This window comes from Microcaecilia unicolor, chromosome 1 (assembly GCF_901765095.1).
Source record: "Microcaecilia unicolor chromosome 1, aMicUni1.1, whole genome shotgun sequence".
Classification (NCBI taxonomy): Eukaryota; Metazoa; Chordata; class Amphibia; order Gymnophiona; family Siphonopidae; genus Microcaecilia; species Microcaecilia unicolor.
In genome coordinates, this window is record NC_044031.1 from 260,567,807 (window position 1) to 260,584,614 (window position 16,808).

The 16,808-nt window shown below is 42.5% G+C and overlaps 1 protein-coding gene across 1 annotated transcript in view; it reads left to right on the top strand.

Annotated features, from left to right (window-relative positions):
• Positions 1-16,808, top strand: part of TGFBR2 (transforming growth factor beta receptor 2) — a 178,956-nt gene that overhangs the window by 126,506 nt on the left and 35,642 nt on the right. The window contains exons 6-7 of the mRNA XM_030205906.1: positions 7,244-8,040; positions 13,333-13,474. Of these exons, the coding sequence (XP_030061766.1) occupies positions 7,244-8,040; positions 13,333-13,474 (939 nt within the window). The remainder of the gene's footprint in view (positions 1-7,243; positions 8,041-13,332; positions 13,475-16,808) is intronic.

A 16,808-nucleotide genomic window follows, 5' to 3' on the forward strand; every position in this document is an offset into this window, starting at 1 on the left:
GGTTTTGGTTCCATGGCTTTACGTTGTTTTTCCTGTGGTTGCTGGGGGTCTGTTGGGACACATTCAGCTAGTGGGGGTCAAGTGAGGAGACTTAAGTGATCAAGGTAAGAGATCTGCACTTTTTTGGTCCCGTTTAGCTGGGAGCTAAGGGGTTAATGTTTATTGAAAGGTAAAGGTAGTTTTGGGGTCCTGAGAACCTCCTGAGGTGGAGTGATACAATTTTTTGCAAAATTCATTTTGTAGGGAAAACAAGAAGGTTTTGATTTTGGGGTATTTCTGGCTTTTAAATTTATTTTTTTTTTGGACAGAAATTGTTTGGGGGTTTATGTGGGACTTTATTAAATATTTTTGGAGTAGACAACCTTGGTTTTTTTGAGGGGTTTGGAGCAATTTTTGAAGAAAATGTACTAACTTCTGTAAAGGAGGAGCAAAATCTATGGAAAAAATGTGGAATGTGGGATTCGATGGGCAGTAGGGTATTAGGGCCTTTTGAATGAATTTTGTGGAAATTTCTGTGTTAATTTTAGTAAAAATGTCTCTTTCCCTTTGATTTCTATGAGAATAAAATAGAGACTTTAAACTTTTCAGTTCATTTCCATAACTTTCAAAGTTTTGTGGAATGGGATTTGATTGGCTACCAGAAGTCAGCTGGTGACTCCGAGTCCCTGTCACCCCTAGCAACAGCTGATCAGATTGTTGTCAGAGGGGCTGAAGATCTCAGGGTGTCTTTTACTAAAGCTTAGCTCGAGTTATCTGCAGCAGGGCCCATAGGAATAAAATGGGCCCTGTTGCAGATAACTCGAACTAAGCTTTAGTAAAAGACCCCCTATATGTTTCATCTTTACTTATACCCTATACTGTCAATTAAAATGTTCTATTACGTATTGTGTTGACATTTGAATATTTTTACTGCTGTAATTGTCTATTGCTCATGTTTGATTTATTCTTACTGTACACTGCCCTGAGTGAATTCCTTCAAAAAGGCGGTAAATAAATCCCAATAATAAATACATAAATAAATACAATAACATCTTTGAATGATCTACATCGTCAAACGCCGCTGAAATATGAAACTGAAGAAGAGCTGTTGTTCATAAAAACTGCAGATATTCACAGCCTTCCACTGGTCGTTCATGGCTTCATTGATTTCCAGTTAAAAATATCTTCATATTTTTCTTAACATATTGCAGTATATGATCTCAAGGCATGAACCAGCTCACACTGAATGGAGCACTGCTATCTTCTTGAGATAGTTAAGCAGCAGTGAGCATATTAAGGAGCCATCATTTGAAATGCATTACATGAGCACTCTGCACTGATGAAACCATTATAGAAACTGAACTAAAAGAAATGAACAGATGTACTGCATTGAAAACAGTCAGAGATTACTAAACCATAGCTGCAAAGTTGTGTGTCAGAATTAATCCCTGTTTGCTTCACTGATGTATACAATTGGTATTAAAACTTTTTATTTTTTGAATAACTAAAGGGCTCTTTTACTAAAGAGCGTTAAAATCTGTGATTAACGCGTCTAAATGCGTGAATTTCCCATGAGCTAAGTCCAGATTCAATGTGGCACAATTTAAGGCATTTTCGAATTTTTTTTTCACATCCTTAAGGTTCACATCATTTAAAAATGAAGATGGTCAATATTAAGCCGGTGGCAGTCAGCATTTTTTAAATGCAAATCACTACCGTAGAAATTGTGCTCAGATATTCAAAGGTGGACCACGTCAGGGTCTCAGCGTTATATATCCATGTGTGTGTGGATAGTTATTTATATGGTTCTATTTAACCAGTTAACTGGTTAAGGGCTGAATATTGACACTTATCCGGTTAGGCGCCCCCAGATCACCCACACAGTAGACGGTTTCGGCTTATGCAGTTAGAGGGGATATTCACTGGTAGTATCCGGGTAAATGCCGCTGAATATTCCCTCAGAGCCTGGTCAGCTTGAGTTAAAAGTCTCTCTTAACCAATTAATGCACTTTGGATATCAACCCTGGAGTACATACAAAAAATTTCCTGAGCAAAACAAAGAGCTGTTAGGCAACATCTTAATGTTTCCTAAGATAGAGGGGCCCTTTTACTAAGCCGCGTAGGCGCCTACGCATGCCCAATACATGCCAATTTGGAACTGCCGCTCAGTTACCATGTGGCTCGGGCAGTAATTTCATTTTTTACATGCGTCCACGTCTTGCACACGGCATTAACCGGGTGGTAATCGGCAGCGTACGCGCACTGACAATTATTATCCGGTTAACGCATGAGACTTTACTGCTAAGTCAATGGGTGGCGGTAAGGTATCAGGCCCAAAATGGACGCGCACCAATTTTTATTTTGCCACATGACCATTTTTGGCCAAAAATTAAAAATGGCCTTTTTTGCAGGTACGCTGAAAAATGGACCTGCATATGTCCAATACAAGCATCTACACCAGTGCAGGCCATTTTTCAGCACACCTCCAAAAAAAGGCCCTTTGTTTTTGGCCAAAAATGGACGTGCGGCAAAATAAAAATTGGTGCGTGTCCATTTTGGGCCTGATACATTACCGCCATTTTTCAGAGTGCCTTATTCTAACATAAATTTTAAGGAACTAGTGCTAACATATTAAATCAAGTCCTAAAAACTACTGGCAACCAGTGAAGGCCTTCTAAGGTTGGTCTTATGGATTTAACTCTTCCTGTTTTAAATAAACTGTAGTCTTTGTATCTGCAACTTTGAAGATCCTGCACAAAACATTGCAAAGTCTATCCTAGTGGTGAACATATGAGCAACAGTTACCAAATCCTTATCTTTCAAAGTCTTTCAATAGAGTAGTTATAGAAAAGATCTAACTTCCTTTGGAATCCGCATTTACATATTCACTTTTCTGTCTGGACCACACCCACAATTCTGGCTTCTGAATTCATTCCGGCTGATATTCAGCCCATGGGAGGCAGGCCAGCTAAGTCCCAAAATCCGTGCTGAGCCCGGATATTCATTGAACACTCATTATTTTGTAATTCTTTAACAGTTTTCTTCACGGATTCAAATTAAGAACATCTGTAATCTGGAGGACATAATTTAGTGATAATAAAAGAGTCAGTTTGTAAAAGCCAGGTCTCAGGCAACCAAAGGATGCCCAAATTCATTTATAGATTACTTTCAAGTACTAAATCATGAACTGTAGTTATTTTAGATCTAATAATATGTAAAAACAGAGGACATGATGGCAGATTAACATCATGGAGTAAATTCTCAAAAGTTCACCAAACTTTAGGCACGGGATTTTTGCGTGCTAAGCACAAATTCTATAACGACAGCTGTGTGTACAACTGCTGTTATAGAATACTAGAGGATAGCCACATTTATGCACACCTAACTTTAGGTGTAAGCTCAAGGTTGGTTCAAATGCTCACGCCTAAATGTAGGTGATTAGGTGTATGAATGCTAGAATTTTATAACCTGTGTGCATAACTGCCTGACATGCCCCCAACCTGCCCACGCCCCTCTCAGGTCCACATCTCCCTCAAAGTTGAGCGCTATGGAATTTGAGCGTGCCTCTGTGGAAATATGACATCAGCTGTCACACTAAATGTGACACGTGGAGGGGCATAATCGAAACGGGTGCCCAAGTTTTCCTGAGGATGTCCTCGCAGGACGTCCCAGCAAAGGGGCAGGGAAACCCGTATTATCGAAACAAGATGGGCGTCCATCTTTCGTTTCGATAATACGGTCGGGGACGCCCAAATCGCAAAATTTAGGTCGACCTTAGAGATGGTCATCCCCGATTTTCGGCCACAATGGAAACCGTAGACGCCCATCTCAGAAATGACCAAATCCAAGCCATTTGGTTGTGGGAGGAGCCCCCCTCACATGCCAAGACACCAACCAGGCACCCTAGGGGGCACTGCAGTGGACTTCAGAAATTGCTCCCAGGTGCATAGCTCCCTTACCTTGTGTGCTGAGCCCCCCAAAAACCACTACCCACAACTGTACAGCACTACCATAGCCCTTACAGATGAAGGGGGACACCTAGATGTGGGTATAGCGGGTTTGTGGTGGGTTTTGAAGGGCTCACATTTACCACCACAAGTGTAACAAGTAGGGGGGGATGGGCCTGGATCCGCCTGCCTGAAGTGCACTGCACCCACTAAAACTGCTCCAGGGACCTGCATAGTTCTGTCATTTGAGGCTGGCATAGAGGCTAGCAAAAAATATTTTTAAAAGTATTTTTTGAGAGTGGGAGGGGGTTAGTGACCACTGGGGGAGTAAGGGGAGGTCATCCCCGATTCCCTCCGGTGGTCATCTAGTCAGGTTGGTCACCTTTTTGAGGCTCGGTCGTAATAAAAAATGGACCAAGCAAAGTCGCCCAAGTGCTCGTCAGGGACGCCCTTCTTTTTTCCATTATGGGTCAAGGACGCCCATGTGTTAGGCACGCCTCAGTCCCGCCTTCGCTATGCTTCTGACACGCCCCCGTGATCTTTGGTCATGCCCACAACAGAAAGCAGTTGAGGACGCCCAAAATTGGTTTTCAATTTGGGCGACCCTGGGAGAAGAACGCCCATCTCCCGATTTGTGTTGAAGAATGGGCGCCCTTCTCTTTTGAAAATAAGCCTAAAAGTCAGCCATTGTAAAAGCACTGTAGCTTTTAGTTTCAGTTTTTATTACCTGGTGTCCCTATTTATTTATTTATTAGGATTTATTTACTGCCTTTTTGAAGGAATTCACTCAAGGCGGTGTACAGTAAGAATAGATTAAACATGAGCAGGAAGCAATTAGAGCAGTAAAAATATTTGAACAACAATACAAAGTATGGCATGGTATACTACTTGCAATGACAACACAATATGTACTAGAACATTATAATTGGTAGTGAAGGGTAAGGCAAAGTTGTAACATATAGATGAGTAAGAGAGTAGGAAGAATTAGAAAGTAAGGTGATTGATTTGAAGAAAGTTGCACGTGAGGTCAGAGAGATGGTTAAATATTATCTCAGCTAGGGTAGGAGTGGATAAACATGTCCCACTGCAGTATGTGCAGCCCGAGTCAATCCTTGTGTGTGTGAGTGAGACTAGCAAGTTAGTTACTTCTTCTGTTAAAGGCTTGGTTGAAGAGCCGAGCTTTCACCTGCTTCCTGAAGTAGAGATAGTGTTGTGTTAAGCGGAGCCTTTCAGGCAATGCATTCCAGAGTATGGGGGCTACTCCGGAGAAGGCTCGCTTGCGGGTATCACATTGTGTAATCTCTTTTGGAGAGGGTGTAGTTAGTGAAAGTCCTTGGGAGGACCTTAGTGTCTTTGGCGGTGTGTGGAGGATCATCCTATTCTTCAGATACTCGGGGCCATTTGCTTTCAGGGCCTTGAAGATCACCCATCTGAAGAAGATGAACCTGTCCCACTAATAACTTTTCATTTTATATCCCTAAAAGAAAACTAATCACTTGGATGCATCCACTGGCTAAAAGACAAAAGCAACTGCATGAAAGAAAAGGGGGGGGGGGAAACAAAATTTTCCAACAACAGAGAAATGTGTACAATCTTAGCCATATCTTCCGATCATTCTTAAGTGTCTTTGGGCAGGCCCAGCCACCAGGTGGACTAGGTGTCTCTGCCTAAGATGACAGCATTTAGGGTTGGCAACCAGGGGCGTAGCCAGACTTCAGCGGTAGGGGGGTGCAGAGCCGAGGTGAGGGGGCACATTTTAGCCCCCGCTGCCGACAACCCCCCCCCTCCCCGGCCGCCATTGCTGACACCTCCAACAACTTTGACCCCCCCCCTGCCAACGACCCTCTCGACCCCCCGCCAGCCGTCGCCTACCTTTGCTGGCGGGGGACCCCAACCCCCGCCAGCCGAAGTCTTCTTCCTTCGTTTGGTTTCTCAGTCTGACGTCCTGCCCGTACAACGTGCAGGACGTCAGACTCACAAAAAACAGAACGAAACCCTGGCAACTTGGCAGGAGAGCACTGTCTAATCTCCCCTTTCTTTACCATGGTTCAGTATCCAGCATGTACCTTCTCCTTGGCCAGAGTAAAGATGTGGAGATGATATGCTGGACCTGTGGGGGGTAGGAAGGAGTATGACAAATGAGAGCCCGGACCAGGGAGGGTGAGAGAGAGAGGTGAAGAGGAGATGCAGTAGGGAAGGGAATATAAAATGCTGGACTATGAGGGGGTAGAGCCTTGAGCCCACCCCTGAATATATGTGTGTGTGGGGGGGGGGGGGGAGAGCAGCGTATAGCTGAAAGTTCTCCTAGGGTATCAGACACCCTTGGGCTGGCCGTATGCGCCCTCTCAGTGCTGCACAGAGGGTTGCATGAAGTTGAAGGTTCCTCTGGCATGTTTCTTGGTCAGCAGCTTGCAGACAAAGCCCTGCTCTGGACCAGATCTTTTTAGAAAGAAGCATGGACCATGAATGATGTCATGTGCTTGGGGGTGAGGTTCACTGACAGGCAGGCAGGTCGGGGGTATCATCAAAGCAAACCAGCTCAGCTTTAACCCCCAGTGTAACTACAGCTGACATACAAAGGTTTAAATTTGATCAAGGTTTGATAACTGGCACTATTTTCAAACTGCATACTTGTACTTACTCAGCCCTATTGGTATTTATTTGTTAATTGGGATTTATTAACCTCCTTTATGAAGAGTCACCCAAGGCGCTATATTTGTTATCAAATGTTCAATATAATCTTGTCTATCTACTAAAATAATCTATATTGTTCAGGCATAATTGTAGCTCACTTTCAAAGAGAAATTACTGTGGTAACTACAATTAGCGTAAAGCATGTGTATTGAAAGTGCTCAGGTTCTATGTACTTCCTGTTTGTATGGATGGCTGAGAGGAAGTAAAATACTATGAGTACTTTTAAGAAGTCTAAGGTGCCTGTTTTGTTTTGCTCTTTTACCAAAACAACACCCCTTCCTCTCATTCCCCCCTCCCCAGAACACCTCTTTCACCCTGGCTTAAACATATTTGCTGTATAGAAGCCCACACATACTTTTAACTACTCCGAGGAGGGCAATTTTTAGATAGACTAATTTAACCAAATAAATTGTTATTGTCCTCTATATATGCATTGGGCCTACTATTAGCCCAAGGTAATGACTGTTGATTATTAACTGTATTGTGTTTCATATTGGATTCAGTGGTCACTTACACTCTGTTTCCAAATCTTGTAGATAACCAAGTAGAAAGGAATAGTTTCTGGTTATCATTGTCTCATATAATCCACTAAAGTGAAGCTGTATTCCTTTTGTTTTATTCAGAAAGCAAGGAGTGGCAAGAGATGATTCCAAAGGTAATGCTAATAAGTCTTCTTCCTCCGTTTGGGATCGCTGTGGTGGTCATAACTGGCTTCTACTGCTATCGTGTTCACAGAAGAAGAAAACTCAACAAGGAATGGGAAAAGGATGTCAAATCCATGAAGCACCCAAACATGGATTGTAGTGATGTTCATGCGATTATGATAGATGATGACCGTTCTGATATCAGTTCTACATGTGCCAACAACTTGAACCACAATACAGAGCTGCTTCCAATTGAGCTTGATACGTTGGTTGGAAAGGGACGGTTTGCTGAAGTTTACAAGGCCAAACTGAAGCAAAACACATCTGAGCAATTTGAAACTCTAGCTGTCAAGATCTTCCCGTATGAGGAGTATGCCTCTTGGAAAACAGAGAAAGACGTTTTTTCGGATGTAAATCTGAAGCATGAGAATATTCTTCAGTTCCTGACAGCAGAGGAGAGAAAAACAGACCTTGGGAAACAGTACTGGCTAATCACTGCCTTCCACTTCAAAGGAAATTTACAAGAGTACCTCACAAAGCATATTATTAGCTGGGAGGACCTCTGGAAACTAGGAGGGTCCTTGGCGCAAGGAATTGCTCACTTGCATAGTGACCACACACCCTGTGGCCGACCCAAAACACCTGTCGTACACAGAGACTTAAAAAGCTCCAATATCCTAGTAAAGAGTGACCTCACGTGTTGCCTCTGTGACTTTGGTTTATCCCTGAGGCTTGACCCTACACTTTCAGTGGATGATTTGGCCAACAGTGGGCAGGTAAATCAAAGTACCATTGTGAACTAAAATCTTGCAAAGCAAAGTGGGTGACTCATTTGTGAATCACTCTTGGGAAGATAAAAACACAGTGCTGGCAATTTGTCAAGGTTCTGACAATAACTCTAAAATGATATGACTGTGTTTATATATAAAGCGGCTTTAAACCTAAAAGACAGTATGAATAGTGTCAGATGGCAAAGGTTTGTGATAGTGAGTCACCCAGACCAATTCAGACAGGAAGCATATGGTGATAATGAACTGTAAATGTATAATGTTCTACACCCTCTGGTTAAAAAGTTATTGCCACGGTAGCAAACATATTAGACAGAAGGATGAAAGTACTCTGTTACTTGTCTAGTTTTTACAGGCTAGGGTTTTGTTTTGTCTTGTCTTATTTTGCAAGAGTTTATTTTCAGCCGACTCTCCTCAGAATGAGAGTACTGCAAGATACATAAAGCACAGCAGGGTAATTGTGCAGCTGCTATTCATTCCCCATGCTCCTGCTGAAAGAAGCTAAGGTGTGTAAGTTTGGCCATTTTGTGGCCTGCAACATACCCATCATGCACAGTACCTGATATTTCTTAAGGGAAGTGTATCAGAACCCCTATGTGTGTATGGGGGGGGGGGGGGGGTAAAGGGGTTGTGGTGGTATAGTACTGTGAAAGGATATATCAGTGCTTGTAGTGCTTTAAATTTACAGCCTGTCTCACTAACACAGACTGCTCATTGGTTACCGTGGATTCTTTTGGATTCGTGACAAGTAAATGAAACCTTTATTAGGGAAGCTAAATTCTACAATGGTTAATATATATACACATAATGGTTAGCACATATACAAGGATTAGCTGTATAAACAATAATTACATCACTGGTCTCTACATCTAAGCAAATGCAAAGAGTTCTTTAGACCAGGAAAGGAAGCAAGAATATACATTATACATTCAATCATCACTGGTCTCCATCATCCAAGCTCTTATCATCAGCTGGAGGGGCCCAGTTTACACAGCGAGAGCTAGGAGCTTTTTGGACCAGGAACAAATCTCTGCGCAGTCCATACGTTACTCACAGATGAACCCCACCTTACTGTGACAAGCCCTACCTTTTATAGGCTCTGAGCTCATGTTCAGAGCTATGGAAAATTACAGACAGCTTACGTCTGTGGGAACGTGATCACATGCTTTCCCAAGTCCAGGTGGCCAAGCTGGGCCCGGGAAACCAGTGCCATCCTCCCCTTTGCATACCAAATTAGTTAGAGCTGTGTCTTCTCTTCTGCATTCAAGAAAAGTTACTTTCGGTCAAAGACAAGATTACTTCAGAGTTCATTATCGGACAAAATCAGGATTGAAAAGCAATCCTTTAAGGTAACACTTAAACAATCATTTTTTAAACAGAATTACTTCTCAACAATACAGACCCCCGAGTGCACTAGTCGTTCAAGACAGGGTTGAAAAACAATCTTTTAAAATTCACTTCCATTACAGTGGTGCACACTAAACCACAAATATAATCTAATATTGGATTGTACTACTGTTCGGTCAGCCGGTTGGTGCACTGTGGATACTTCTATTGCCAACATAGAGGATTATAAAGCATTCTGGGAATGATTCTATAAAGCTGGTGCTAAGATTTAATGCTAATTATGCAAATAAATTATAAAGATAATGGCATATATGCATGCAAGTGCGCACATGTGTATGTGCCATAAATGTCAAAAAGATGCCTAAGCACTATTCTGTAAAGATTCACATATCTTACATAACACATATTTGACAAGTAGGCGTACTACACACGGACAGGGCATGGGCAGAACTCACACTTACATGCCTAACTTTTAGAATACTAGTAGTTACATGCTTATCTCGGGCAGTTAGGCATGAGCAGGCAGAGCAGCTGCAAAAAGCACAAGACAGGGTGCAAAAATCATTACTCATCCATTGTCTCCCTTGCTGTGGCTGAAGTGCAGTGGGTGTGGTCGAGCGCTAAGAGACATCTTGCACAGGGCACAATTCCAGCTTGGGATGTTCCTTCTCACACCGAAGCACATACTTGTGTATATATACCGAGTTATAGTAGTATTCTACAAAGGGTTAGTGCAGCGGCCTGAGAACCTGGGGAACTGGGTTTAATTCCCACTGGAGCTCCTTGTGACTCTGGGCAAGTCACTTAACCCTCCATTGCCCCAGGTACATAATAAGTACCTGTATATCATAGGAAGGCAGTATAACAAGTCCCATCCCCTTTCCTTTTCATTAAACAATAGGCTCCTGTCAAGTCTATATAAGGGCACACAGTCATAGGTTTGCTCTCTACTTGGTTAATATCGACACTTTGGGCTAGATTCTATATATGGCGCCTGAAAATTCCGCACGGAAAAAAAACGTCTAGGCATATACGTCTAAATGTTATAGAATAGGCTTAAATTTCTGCACAGTATATAGAATTACACTGAGCGCCTCTCCACGCAACCAAATTTAGTCACAGCAAGTTATAGCCACAAACGCCCACACCATAGGAGCCAACTTTTCAAAATTATTGGGGGTGCTAAGCCCAATGAAAATAACCCCTCCCTGCACACATACAAGGAATTTTCTCAATATTGGGGGTGCTCAAGCACCCACAGAGTCGGCTCCAATGGCCCACACCCCACCCCCTGGTCATATCCCCTTTTCAACTATGCAACTTAGAATTTACGCGCACCACATTTCAGAATATGCTTAGCGAGTTGTGCGCGTAAATCTTAACTGATGTCAGTTAATGCTGATGCTTGTTAACATCTAGTTAACAGCGCTGATTAACTAGTTAAACAATTTAGTTACGTTCATTGTTATAGAATACACCGATTTCCGGGCAGAAATTAAGGCACAAGATATAGAATCCCGGGGTTTATGCTAACGGCTACATTGTATGAAAGGACAGACATACTATATAAAGCACATTACAGCCCCAAAGGCTTTTTGTTCTAATTTTAATACAGTGCAATTCGCTTAAGTGCAAGGGTCAGGGACCAAAGAAATGCATGCAGTTAACCGTTGTGACCCAAAGAAGCTTGACATCTGATAAATATATGTACAGTACTGTTTATTATTATACTTACAGTATACAGTCTCTGTTAACTGACATTAGGCTTACTTGAAGTAATCAGTTATAGTCCTCTGTACACTACTGGGTTTGTGAGTTCCATAGACTATGTCTGCCAGACGGTAAAAACTGTCATAGCACTGACATCCAGTGGCCTCCAGATAGGCCCACACGGTGTTGAGACTCTCCAGCGCTCTTGCAAAAGTGACAGGAGGAGGTTCTTGAATTTCGTCAGCATGTGCCTCGCTGCTCATTTCTTCATCTGTTTTATCATCAGCCATTGTTGCCTGCGTGTAGGCGCATATCTCGACATTAGTGCTGTCGTCAGCTGTTTGTAGATCGTAATCAACAGCTATGTAGCGATGAAACTCCTCTTCAGTAACAACGGCTGGGGTGTCAATAACCTGTTCATCTGACGCATTTGCAACAGCTGCATCTGTTTCTTCTCTCTCCACATCCTTAACAAAGCTTCCCCGCTTGTAGCAGTTCACAATGGTTACCTGTGTAACATGATTCCAGGCTTCTTTCTGCATATGTAGGGAATCCAACAGTGATAGATTACGAGCCAGTTCAACAGCACGTTTATCCTTGCCTGTCTTGTCTTGTCATCCATAACGCTCATCAGACGACGTAGCACAAGAGCCCGATAATGTTGTTTGAAATTGGCTATTATGCCCTGATCTATAAGTTGGATCAGAGAGGTAGCGTTTGGTGGCAGGAAGACCACCTTGACGTTAGACAGCCTGACATCATCCCTGTGTGCAGCACAATTATCACAAAGCAACAAAATCTGACGCTTTTGTGCCCGCATTCTAGTGTCTAACTGCTTTAGCCACTGCTTCCAAATTTCCCCAGTCATCCATGAATTTGCATTAGCCTTGTATGACACAGGAAGTCGCTTAACTTTCTTTAAGCAACAGGGCTGTTTGCTCTTTCCAATGACAAGGGATTCCAACTTCTCACTCCCATCCATATTGCAGCAAAGGAGGATCATCAGTCGATCCTTCGACGTTTTGCCTCCAGTAGTTTCGGCATGTTTGAATGCAAGTGTTCCATCAGGAATCGCTTGCCAGTAGAGACTGTTTTCGTCAGCATTGAAAATGTCACGAGGTGCAAACTCATTCAAGAGGGTAGGAAGAACTGAAACAACCCAATTTTCAGCACCAAAGTCATCAGCGTCTTGTTTCTCACCATGCTTTTTCTTGAATTTTATGTTGTTTTTCTCCTTCCATCTTTCCAACCATCCAACAGTGGCTTTGAATTCAGTTAGTCCAAGACTTTCAGCTAGCTGGTTAGCTTTCTCCATAAGCAGTGGACCACTGACAGGAAACTGTCTGCTCCTGATTCGAGAAAACCACCGAAGAAGAGCATCTTCTACCTCCTCAGCTTTTCCCGCCTGTTTTCGTTGTGGATTTGTATTGTTTTGCCAGTCTTCCAGAAGCTGGTCCTTCAGCTTCAAGACACTTGAAATTTGACTGGGTTTGACACCATATTCTTTAGTAATAGATGCTTGACTTTGTTTTCTAATTTTTTAAGAGCTTCTATTCGTTCAGCCAGGGTTAAAATCTTACAGTTCCGCCATGACGACGACAATGACCCCAGTGTGCACTCTAATAGCATTCTTTCACTTATTCTGCCTGTGGCAGCTAAAGGGGTGGTAAATTTGAAATCTCGTTGGTTGTCACGCGCCAATCGGGTTCCATATTCCCTGCGCGTGCTTATGCGGAGTCTTCCCTTCAGAGGAGCGGTCTTAAACCATGCATGTAAGTGAATCTTGCACTTATCAGTGGTGCGCTAAACTGGTTTGTCCCCATAGAAATTGATGGCACCAAAAACGGGACCGAAGTATGGCATGCAGTTAAACAGAGCACGCGCTTATCCGATGTGCACTTAAATGGAGTGCACTGTACATATGTCACTAATAATGTGAACTGAGAGCTTTGAAAAACTTAACAACTTCTCAATTACAAGTCCATTCGATAGGGCAGTGCGAGGAGGGTGTTATACCACGTGCTGCAGTTTGTAAGGCATTGCTTACGGCGGGGAGGGGCACCATGTCATTACAGTTTGTGCAGTGATGTCCCAGGCACAGCTACAATTAGGACTGGCATTTGCTACTGTTAGGACTGGCATTACTATTAGAGGAAAAGAAGCAGTGAAATTGAAACTCAGAGAATGCATTTACTCTCCTTACTAAAGATGTTTGTCTTATAGGTTGGCACGGCGAGGTATATGGCTCCAGAAGTCCTCGAATCTAGAATTAACCTAGAGAACATGGAATCATTCAAACAGACTGATGTGTACTCCATGGCCTTAGTGTTATGGGAAATTACATCACGTTGTCATGCTATTGGAGGTATGTATACCTTTGTTTAAAAATATGCTCCTTAATTGCTGTCAAGATAAAAGATGATGCGACCATTGAATTACTCATCTATATTATGTTAAATCAAGTCAAATAATATGTGTGTCGCTTAAAATTACAATGCGCTAGTGAGCAAGACATTCTATAGATTGCATTTCTGTGTAGATTTCTGCATTAGGAAAGAACTGGGGATTTGCTGGATTTTATCTGAAGTCTCCAGACTTAACTGATCTGTTACTTGTTTTCCAGCAGTCTCCAGAGGGTGTTGTGGCCAGTGGTGTTCATTGCACTAGCTGCCAAGAAACTAGAAGCAGGAAATGGGATGGGTTTGGCAGCAGCACCTGAGAGCACTTCCACTTCAGAGTAGAAGGCGTTGAGGGTGGCTCAGAGTCAAAGCAGAGGAAGAGGTGAGAATGGAGCAGAATCAGGCACATAGTTATGAAAAGTAAAGATGAGGAGACCTGATGAAGGAGAGTAAAAGAGGAAGTGGACGGTGGAAAAGGCATGAGAGGAAAAAGAAAGAGAGGGTGAGGGATTCATTTAGAGCAGGGATTCTCAACCCAGTCCTCAGGGGACACCAAGCCAATCAAATTTTTAGGATGCCCACAATGAATATGCATGAGATAGATTTGCATACAATGGAGACAGTGCATGCAAATTTATATAATGCACATTCATTGTGGATATCTTGAACATCAGACCAGCTTGCTGTATCCTGAGGACTGGAGAGTGATAGTGAATCAGAGTGATGAGAGAGTTAGAGTGATAAGGGAGAGGACTAGGACAGTTGGGAGAGTGGGAGGAATAGAGATATGATTTAAAAAAAAAGATCTACAAGGGAGACTAAACAAAAAGCAATAAAAGAGATGGGGCAAAGAATAGGGAAGCAGGACAAATAATGGAATTAGAGAGTGGCAAAGGTACATATGAATAGAAAAAAAGAGGGTGCTAATAAAGCAGAAGAGAAAAGAAAAATATATGAACTATGGAAGACAGTAATAGCTAAAGGAAGAAAGTCCTGTTAAAGGGTAATGGAGGATATGCCTAGTGTGCATTACCTCTAGTGGCATCATTAAGTATTTAAATTCCCTTACTAATAAACCATACACAGGCCTGATGAATTTGAATAGCAGAGTAAGAGTGAAGGTTTCTGTAATGTCCTTGCTTTTCTATCATTCAAATCAGAGTCTGTGCCAGGGAGGGAGAAGAAAGAGTTCAACCTTTTATGCTAACATTTTTACTTATTGATTGATTGATTGGCTTTGCTCACACCTTTTTCAGTAGTAGCTCAAGTTAAGTTACATTCAGGTACACTGGATGTTTCTCTGTCCCAGGAGGGCTCACAATCTAAGTTTGTACCTGAGGCAATGGAGGGTTAAGTGACTTGCCCAAGATCACAAGGAGCAGCAACATGTAATAAAAGTAAAGGCTATTTTATACAGAACATTGGGATTGGAACTGAGATACCCAGATTGGAGCCTGCTCAGTTCTGGCAGTATTTTACAAAGGTTCTGATTAATGTGGAATGTATTATAAAATATATGTAAGGACATAAATGAGTTCACCCATTCTGCACCTGAACTAGCTTGCTACACACACTGTAACAGACCACTTCTTTATACCATGATTAACTGTACAAAGAACTTGCCTTTAATTTAGCCACTCGTTTATTTATCCCAACTGACTCGGTACCATGTATCTCACCCCCATCTATAATCTGCATTTAACCCCTCAACTATATGGTAAGCTGTATTGTAGAAAAGCATTAGTATCATAGCAATGTTGTTTGAATGTTCTAATCATGTACTTATTAGATATTCCATCACTATTATGAATTCCAGTGCTGTTAAATATGTATATTTTTGATACTGTTTCATGGTGGTCTTTTTATTAGTTTTCAATCTGCTGTTTTCAAGTTTTCCTCTTCCATTCTATTTATGTTTATACTTGTATATTTTACTATTGTTATGCTGTGTAACAGACCAGAGAGGGTTCAAAGTACAGAACAATTTCCATAATACAGCAAAAAGTACCAAGAGCCTTCAGAAATGGGACACAGTTCTTTATTGGTGAAAATCAATGTTCCAATGAGGACCCGACACGGGCCGTGTTTCAGCGCACAGTGCCTGCGTCAGAGGTCGACTCTGTTCAATTGCCAAGCTTCTTCCCTACAAAATAGGGGGATAATCCATCTGCTTAGTAAGTAGTTACTCGATGCGTCGAGATCATAAGCTGTTTGCTCCTTCATCAAGGAACAAAGGGACCTTATGATCTCGACCATGCCCTGTCCTCTAAACTTAGAGAGCTATCTCCCAGGCCCCGATGATCAAAGGTAAATGTGGGCGCTAGAGGCCACTAGCGTCTGCATTTACCAGCAGAGAATAAACAGAGGACCCTGGCACGGCAAACAACGAGTGCGCAATGAAATACTGTTTGGGCCCCCTACAGTGGTAAGCCACATGTAGCTGCAATATTTTGTTGACAAAGAACTATAATACAGGAAGGACATGGCGTTTGTAATGCAAGCTGAATAGGAATACAACCTACGCTACATTTACATTATCACTGTTTTAGGGCAAGGATTTCACCAGTAATTCCAGTCCAAAGTTTAGGTACACAACAACAAAGCCTCATGGGCATTGCTGGGTCCATAATGAAGTCTGCAGGCCTTCAATTTTCTGGAACCACTCTGATATCCCCAGAATTCTTTCTTAAGACCTTGATCTGAGGACCAATTAAGTTCCTCAGTAACAGAAGCAGCTGGCAATATACCATTCTCTATACCAAGGCCACAAGAGCATTTTTCCCGTATATACATACCTGACCCCTAGCTGTAATATTGCTAAAGGTCTTGATGGCCATTTTGGTTAGCAGGAGCCCACAAGGTGGGCACAAATGGACATTGCTCCCACCTTATTAACTACTAGGAACCTCCAGTAAGTCTGGAGACTGGTTGGGAGGGGGTCCTGGGGCCTTTCTACTGATGAGGGCGGGGGTTAGCATGTGTGTGGAAGGGGTGGTGTGGCTGGCAGGTGGGTCAGCTTGTGTGAGGGGGATGGGTCAGGGTTTGTGTGAGGGGAGGTAAAATTTGACTGGCAGAGGAGTTCTGGTATGCAGTCTAAATTCTGACATCTGGATTTTCCTCTACAGACATGGATTCCCTGTGTGAAATAGGGAATGCACATCTCCCTCTCCTTGCCCTCTCCCACCCCCTACCATCTGGACGCACTTAGCTTCTCACCATCTAAAAGGCCCCCTGTCTAAAATGGCATTTAGTTGCCTCTCTAGATTTTTAAATGCTGCCATTTACACATTGAGGAGTTTC